Source organism: Lithobates pipiens, unplaced genomic scaffold (genome assembly GCF_037356315.1).
Source record: "Lithobates pipiens isolate NorthernLeopardFrog02 unplaced genomic scaffold, aLitPip1_a1.2 Scaffold_8, whole genome shotgun sequence".
NCBI lineage: Eukaryota > Metazoa > Chordata > Amphibia > Anura > Ranidae > Lithobates > Lithobates pipiens.
In genome coordinates this window covers 625,329,020-625,337,939 of record NW_027507903.1, presented here as the reverse complement: position 1 = coordinate 625,337,939, position 8,920 = coordinate 625,329,020, and the positions used below count along the sequence as shown (strand labels likewise).

The 8,920-nt window shown below is 42.0% G+C and overlaps 1 protein-coding gene across 2 annotated transcripts; it reads right to left on the bottom strand.

Moving 5' to 3' along the window:
- Positions 1-536: 536 nt before the first annotated feature.
- LOC143963952 (olfactory receptor 5P55-like) lies at positions 537-8,657 on the bottom strand. Of its 2 annotated transcripts, none has more exons than XM_077473679.1 (2): positions 8,588-8,657; positions 537-2,266 (listed from the first exon to the last, which is right to left on the bottom strand). In XM_077473679.1, exon 2 carries the CDS (start codon positions 1,920-1,922, stop codon positions 960-962), a length of 963 nt encoding a protein of 320 aa, XP_077329805.1. In that variant the 5' UTR covers positions 1,923-2,266; positions 8,588-8,657; the 3' UTR covers positions 537-959. The 2 variants fall into 2 exon arrangements, 1 of the variants encoding a protein (XP_077329805.1); XR_013271055.1 differs by lacking the exon at positions 537-2,266 and adding an exon at positions 3,401-3,820 and having other exon boundaries at positions 8,588-8,648.
- Positions 8,658-8,920: the final 263 nt, after the last annotated feature.

Below are 8,920 nucleotides of genomic sequence, written 5' to 3'. Positions count from 1 at the left end.
TTTTATTTCCTTCCTCTGGAATGGCTCCACCCTAGCCCCTATCAGACTACACTATATTAACCTTTGCACTGCTAGCCTATCCTGCTGATCAACCTTTGTGTATTAGCTTCCTGTTTCCTGTCGTGTGCTCTGCTTCTGATTTCCGTTACCGACCTTGGCGTGTTCTGACCATCCCTGCTTGCCTGTGACCCTGACCTATTGGCGTGTACCCGACTATTCTGTTCTGCTTGTGGCCCCGACCTTGGCTTTGTCCCTCACCATCCCTATCCTCCTGTTACCTACTGTGGGTGTGAGCTGGGGGACCCTGGGGGTCGCGACCTGGAGCCAGTTGCAGCCAAGACCATCTTCACCACTCGAAGCTCTGGTGAACAACAGCTGGCTCTTAGACTCCGCGCCCCGGGGAATCTTACGCTCTTACCCCAGTGGGATCTGTCCCCCGTCTGCAGCCGTCAGCCGTAGGGTCCACAGCCTTGCGGTGCATCCCCAACCCTACGGTGTGCACCTGTCACCTGGGCTCTAGGTGACCTGACAGATTCTTAAGTTATTTCGATTTTTTTATTCCCCCCTCAGGTTTAGTGAGGCCATAGGTCCTGCAGGTATTATCCTTAAAGCACTGTTATATATTATGCCTTTTTGAGACGAATGAGGGGATGTTTTAATGTCCACATTACATGAATTTACCATAAATTTTATTGTTATTACCTTGTTCATTGTATACCATCAATATTTTTATTTGAATTGTATTTAGTGATCCTATCATTATATGTATTACTACATGTATGTTATTCTGTACTACCATTCTGTATTATTATGTTATTATGTACTACCATTATGTACCATTGTATGCTTATTTATTAATGTATTAATAAAACTCCTCTACATTCGTCCTTTTACCGTTTTGCTTCCATGCGCTGCATTTAAAGTCCCACCTCCCCTGTAAATTATTGCCCCTCTATTTCTTAAAACTGAAATCTGAAAACTTTACTGAAATCCTCTAAAGAGTCAATGATAAATTTTCTACCAGCTTTTTTCAGATCTTTGTTCCTCAGGCTGTATATAATTTGATTTATCATTGGGGTGACCACAGTGTACATTAATGATAAGAGCTTATTTAGGGTCTGCGTATGTCCTCCGCTAGGTACCATGTATACACAAACCAAGGTACCATAATAGATGGACACGACAGTCAGGTGGGAGCTGCATGTTGAGAAAACTTTCTGTCTGCCACTAATAGATGGGATTTTCAAAATTGTAACTATAATATAAGAATATGATACAAAGATGGTGAAAAATGGCAAAATGACAAATATAAAACCCAAAACTGTAACTTCCAAATGACTAGTAGTGGTGTCAGAGCAGGAGAGTTGTAGAATTGGATCAAAGTCACAGAAAAAGTGATCAGAAATATTAGGGCCACAAAATTGTAATTTTGATATGGTTAAAATGTGAATTGATACTGCAAAAATCCCTAAAATCCAACATAGGCTAACCAACATCCAGCAAACCTGGTAATTCATTTTCAGAGTATAATGCAATGGTTTACAGATGGCCAAATATTTGTCCCAACTCATCACTGTCAGTAGAAGACACTCCGATGTCTCTACAGTACAACAGAAAAAAAACTGAGCAAGACATTCAGAAAATGATATAATAGTTCTTTTTACCAAAACAGTGCTGATCAGGTTAGGAAGAATATCAGTCAACAGGAAGATATCTGCTACAGAGAGCTGGGTGAGGAAGAAGTACATGGGAGAATGGAGGGATTTGCTGTAGGACACTAATGTGATGATCAGGAGGTTTCCACATATTGTCACACAATAAAGCATAAGAAAAATACAAAACACCAAAAACATAATACTTTGTGGAATCTGAAATCCTAAGAGGTGGATTGTAGTAATTCTGGTGAAATTTCTCTGATCCATGAACTGAAGGCAGTAGATTACAATTTTACAAATCAGCTTTGCCCAGTTGATGTAATTCAGTTCAGTTTGAATTAAAAGGAAGCGAGGAAATAAGGAGTGATCTAAGCCCAATCATTTAAGCTTTAACATCTTACAGTCATTTCAAAAACGATTTTCAATATTTTTCATTCTACAGCTTTCGTGGACATAATAACTAGTGATTGGTTCTTTGTTTAGGGACTCCATGTTTTGAAGTGACAACACTGATCTGTCCCTGTTACATGTTTCCCTGTGTGTAGCTCAACATGCAGATAAACCCTACTATTCTGCAGCTAAACCCTCCAATAAAGCAAGGTTGGGTGAAACTATTGAGGAAAAAAACAAATACAGATACATATAATTAGTATATGAAGTATACAGTACAAATACAATTTGCAAGAAACTATCTCCCTGCTAATGGACTTTACTGGCACAGAATCAAAGACTCGAGACAGAATCAAAAATCTAAAAATACAAAAAACTTTAGGGTCCTTTCACACGGGGCGGATCAGTTCTGATCCGCCCCGTGGATGTCCGTTTGCTCAGCGGGGATCACTCCGCCGATCCCCGCTGAGCAGGGAGATGACAGGTCTGTCTCTGCACACTGTGCAGGGACGGACCTGTCACAGCGCCGCTCTCCCCTATGGGAGATCGGATGACGACGGACCGCAGTGCCCGTCGTCATCCGATCCGATCCGCAGACGGATGGAAAAATAGCTTTTTCCTCCGTCACACTTTTTCGGATCGGAGCGGGTCGGATGTCAGCGGACATGTCTTTGCTGACATCCGACGCTCCATAGAGCTCTATGGAGCACCCGTTCAGGTCCGCCTGAAAAACTGACAGGCGGGCCTGAACGGCACGTTGGTGTGAAAGAGGCCTTATTGTACAGTTTTCTTAAAAAGTCAGGCACACTGCGTTACAATCCATTAAAAACAACATTGCCGTAATATGATACATCAGTCCCATTTGGGACCACTATACATACACCTCCTAAGTGAATAGTAGGTGTATGTATAGTGGTCTCAAATGAGTCTGATGTGACATATTGCGGCAATGTTGTTTTTAATGGATTGTTAAAGAGGAAGTAAACCCTGATGAGTTTACTTCCTCTTTCATTCCCTGCAAAGGCAAAGCATAATGGACTACTATGCATCGCATAGTAGCCCATTATGTGTCACTTACCTGACACAGGAGCCAGCGAAGTCACCGCTGTCCCCTGTAGTTCCGAGCATCCATCTTCTTGGTGGGTCTCGCTGCTCCGGCGCTGTGATTCGCTGGAGCAGCGATGACGTCACTCCCGCGCATGCGCACGGGAGCCGAGACACGCGGCATCTTCATCATTGACGATGCCACGCTCAGTGCGCTTGCGCGCCACTGTCTACGGCGCATGCGCCATAGACAGTGGTGCCCGTCTTCGGGCAAATATCTCCTAAACCGTATAGGTTTGGGAAATATTTCTTGGACCTACAGGTAAGCCTTAATCTAGGCTTACCTGTAGGTCAAAGTGGTTTGTAAGGGTTTACAACCACTTTAATGCAGCGTGAGTGACTTTTTAAGAAAATTGTACAATAAAGTTGTGATATTTTTTTTACAAATTTGATTCTGTCTCAGGTGGGTGCCAGTAAAGACTATTAGTATTTGTACTAGATATATAGGATGTGGCAGGGGTAGAGGTCCGCTTTTTTATATAAAGTATACAGAAATACAGTATAAGCTAGGCTGTAGATTGTGATAAGTAATTCTCACCAGCGATGCTGCATTTAGGGGATGCAGGCAGATGCAAGTTTTAGTCCAACATGTGCTCTGATAGCTACTTCCTTCTTTCAGTCTCTAAGATGGAGTTTGAGTTCCCAGGATGCACCTGTTTCTCTTCCATAGGCTGAATAATGATGAGAACTTTTGTTAAAGGTGAACAGTCTCTAGTTTCTGCAAAAACAGTACATTTGTCCTTGGGCCTCTCCTATTCTCGCTCTATATCTCTTCCCTGGGCCAGTTGATAACCTTCCATGGCTTTCAATACCACCTCTATGCCAATGACACCCAAATATATCTCTGCACACCTCAACCCACCCCCTCAATTTCCACACGGATCTCAGACTTACTGAATGACATATCGGTATGAATGTCACACCACTTTCTCAAACTCAATCTTTCTAAAACTGAGCTTGTAATATTTCCTCTTTACTGGTCCCCCCCTCCCATGACTTTACCATTAAGATCAACAGCACAACCATTGGTCCCTCCACACATGCCAGAGTGCTGGGTGTAATCCTTGACTCTGACCTCTCCTTCAGCCCCCACATCCAATCACTGGCTAAATCCTGCCGCCTTAACCTCTGCAACATCTCCAGAATTCGACCCTTCCTGACTAATGACACCACTAAATAACTTATTCACTCCTTGATTATTTCCCGCCTTGACTTCTTCAACTCTCTCCTTAATGGCCTACCCTTATGCAGGCTATCCCCCCTTCAGTCTATTATGAATGCTGCTGCTAGACTAATACACCTCACTAATAAATCTGTGACTGCTGCCCCTTTCTGCCAATCCCTTCACTGGCTTCCCTTACCCCACCGTATAAAATTCAAAATGCCATCCACAACATACAAGGCCATCCACAACATTGCCCCCAGCTACATCACCAACCTCATTTTCAGATATTGCCCAAATCGTCCCCTCCACTCCTCCCAGGACCTCCTGCTCTCTAACTCCCTTGTTACCTCCTCCCATGCTTGGACTTCTCCAGAGCTTCTCGCTTCCTCTGTAACTCCCTACCCTGGTATATCCGATCGGCCTCTAACCTGTCCACCTTTAGGAGAGCCCTGAAAACTCATTTATTTGGGACAGCCTATTCCAAACCCACCTAACAACTGTCCCCGAGCCACCCCCCCCCCCCCATCAAATCATTCCCTGCATATATTACCTTTTGTACCACCACCCCTTCCTTTACAATAAAAGCTCTACAAGCAGGGCCCTCCTGTCCCTTCTGTATTGAACTGTACTGTAATCGTGCTGTCTTCCCTCTACATTGTAAAGCGATGCGTAAACTGTTGGTGCTATATATATCATGTATAATAATAATAATAATACATTTACCACTGGTTCCATCGTGTGATAAAATTTGATATTGCAGGCAAAATAAGTTAATGAATTTTCTGCTGGAGGCAGAACAAACACCCTGCCCTTGTCTGCCAGTGAGTACACCCCTAACTTTTTTGTAAATATTTTATTCTATCTTTTCATGTGACAACACTGAAGAAATTACACTTTTCTACAATGTAAAGTAGTGAGTGTACAGCTTGTGTAAATTTGCTGTCCCCTCAAAATAACTCAACACGTTAATGTCTAAAATTCTGGCAACAAACATGAGTACACCCCTAAGTGAAAATATCCAAATTGGGCAAAATTAGTCATTTTTCCTCCCCAGTGTCATGTGACTCATTAGTGTTACAAGGTCTCGGGTGTAAATGGGGAGTAAGTGTGGTAAATTTGGTGTTATATCTCTCACTCTCTCATACTGGTCACTGGAAGTTCAGCATGGCATTTTATAGCAAAGAACTCTCTGATGAGCTGAAAAAAGAATTGTTGCTCTACATAAAGATAGCCTAGGCTATAAGAAGATTGCCAAACCCTGAAAGTGAGCTGCAGCATGGTGGCCAAGGCCATACATCGGTTTAACAGGACAGGTTCCACTCAGGACAGGCCTCAACATGGTGGACCAAAGAAGTTGAGTGCACATGCTCAGCGTCAGATCCAGAGGTTGTCTTTGGGAAATAGACATGTGAGTGCTGCCAGCATTGCTGCAGAGGTTGAAGGGGTGAGGGGTCACCCTGTCAGTGCTCAGACCATATGCTGCACACTGCATCAAATTGGTCTGCATGGCTGCTGTCCCAGAAGGAAGCCTCTTCTAAAGATGATGCACAAGAGATCCCACAAACAGTTTGCTGAAGACAAGCAGACATGGATTACTGGAACCACGTCCTGTGGTCTGATGAGACCAAGATAAACTTATTTGGTTCAGATGGTGTCAAGCCTGTGTGTAGGCAACCAGGTGAGGAGTACAAAGACAAGTGTGTCTTGCCTACAGTCAAGCATGGTGGTGGGAGTGTCATGGTCTAGGGCTGCTGGCACTGGGGAGCTACAGTTCATTGAGGGAACCATGAATGCCAACATGTACTGTGACATACTGAATCAGAGCATGATCCACTCCTTCAGAGACTGGGCCGCAGGGCAAAATTCCAACATGATAACGACCCCAAACACACCTCCAAGATGACCACTGCCTTGCTAAAGAATCTGAGGGTAAAGGTGATGGACTGACCAAGCATGTCTCCAGACCTAAACCCTATTGGGCATCTGTGCGGCATCCTCAAATGGAAGGTGAAGGAGAGCAAGGTCTCTAACATCTAACGTGATGTCGTCATGGAGGAGTGGAAGAGGACTCCAGTGGCAATCTGTAAAGCTCTGGTGGACTCCATGTCCAAGAGGGTTAAGGCAGTGCTGGAAAATAATGGTGGTCACACAAAAGACTGACACTTTGGGCCCAATTTGGACATTTTCACTTAGGGGTGTACTCACTTTTGTTGCCAGAGGTTTAGACATTAATGGCCCTGTGTTGAGTTATTTTGAGGAGACAGCAAATTTACACTGTTATACAAGCTGTACACTCACTACTTTACATTGTAGCAAAGTGTCATTTCTTCAGTGTTGTCACATGAAAAGATAGAATAAAATATTTCCAAAAATGTGAGTTTTGTGAGATACTGTTTTACCACCTACATTGTCGACCTGTCGCATGGACTTTCAATTAGCAATGATATAAATTACCATTTCTACACATTTTGCCACTATTGTCACCATGAGGAAACCCATGCAAGAAATACCATGCAGCCATCACTGGAGTATACGTAGACAGAAAGTTGCCAAGAAAAGATGATATTAAATTTGAGTACTGAGGTTGAAAATAAGCGTTTTGTACAGTAAATCTACAGTACTGAATGCGACAAAAAAAATAAAAAATAAATAAGCTTTTCTTTTAAAGGCAATTGTTTATAAGGGCAAGGGTTTTAGCAAACTAAATTTAAGTACAATAGCTCAATTAGATTATATTTTGTTGGAGACAAGTCAAGTGAAAAACTGCATTGTTAATGTTTGATATGAGTTACTGCATTCTAATTATCTCTGAACAGAAGCAAAAAATAAATTCCAAAATGTTAGTTAATATCAAACACTCAATTATCTAAGTAATTTTAGTGGTAAATCAAAGTATTATCAAAAGTCACCCAAAAATATCTGCAATTTAATACTGACCAAGGGGTTGATAAAGGAAAGATATTACAACATATATTTGCATTTCCAGTTACATACAGTATGTGTTCTTTTCAGTGATCCATTCCTTATATACAAATATTTAAAGTGTTTGTAAACCCTTATGCTGCGTACACACGATCGGAATTCCAGCCAGAAAAAGACAGAGGAGAGATTTTCATCGGAAAATGCGACCGTGTGTATGCTCCATCGGAATTTAGCTGTCCGAATTTCCACCAGCCAAAAATTTATAGCATGTTCTCAATTTTCCCAATGGAAAAACTTTCTATCGGTAATTCCGATCGTGTGTAAGCTATTCCGACACGCCAAAAATCACGCATGCTCAGATTCAACTATGAGACAGAAGCTATTGGCTACTGGCTATCGAACTTCCTTTTTCTAGTCCCGTCGTACGTGTTGTACGTCGCCGCGTTATAATGATCAGAATTTGATGTGACCGTGTGTAGGCAAGACAGCTTGAGCCGAATTCCGTCTAAATTTTGTCGGGAAAACCATTAGAGCTTTTTCCGACAATAATTCCGATCGTGTGTAAGCGGCATTACAGACCACTTTTTGCTACAGGTAAGCCTATAATAAAGCTTACCTGTATCTAACCAGGATATCTCCTAAACCTGCACGGTTTAGAAGATATCCCCTGTATTTGCGCACTGAAACAAACTGAAGCAAAGGCACGTACATGTCATTTGCTTCAGTGAGTGTGTCGTTACCGGCGGCTCCCACACGCATGATCTTAGGTGAGTATTATATAATGAGCTAGTATGCTATGCACTTATGCTCATTATGCCTTTGTCTTGCAGGTATTAGCTTTTTTTTTTCTCAAAGTGGGTTTACAACCACTTTAAGCCCTTGTACACACGGTCGGAGATTCCGACGGAATGTGTCCGATCGGACCGTTTTGTCGGATATTCCGACTATGTGTGGTCTCCATCGAACTGTTTCCGTCGGAGTATCCGACGGACCAAGTTTTTCAACTTGTTGGTAAAATTTTCCAGCAAAATGCTCCGATCAGACATACTCCGATCATGTGTAGAGAATTCCGATCGGACAAAGTGCCACACATGCTCAGATCAAATTCCTACATCAAAGCTATTGGCTACTAGCCTGAACGTAGTCCCGTCGTAACGAAATAATGTCATCACGTTCTGAACGATCGGATTTTCCGACCGTGTGTATACAACAGTTTCTGACAAAATCCGTCGGACAAAATCCGAGGGACAAAATCCGACGGATTTGGTTGTCAGAATGTCCGACCGTGTGTACAAGGGCTTAGAATTATTTTGAAGACAAACCAGTAGGAAAAATACTGGTATTTACTTACAGCATGTAATAGTTAAGAAAAACAAATAATCACAGATGAAGATCTTTGTCCACCGAATGCGAAATGTTTTTTCAGTGAGTAGCATTTCTGCTCATATAAATAACATGAATTAATTACATGGAAACACTGGGAGTGTTCAGTATTATTTTCTTGGGATTCATTATTTTTACTACATTGGGAAATGATTTCTTGATGATTTATAAATAACTAAAATTAATTACATGGACACACTGGGAGCCTGTAGTGCATGTAGTGCTTATTAATGTCTTTAAGTGATTCGTTTTAATACATAGAAACAATTATTTATTGATTATTTTGTCATTTAGGAAATAA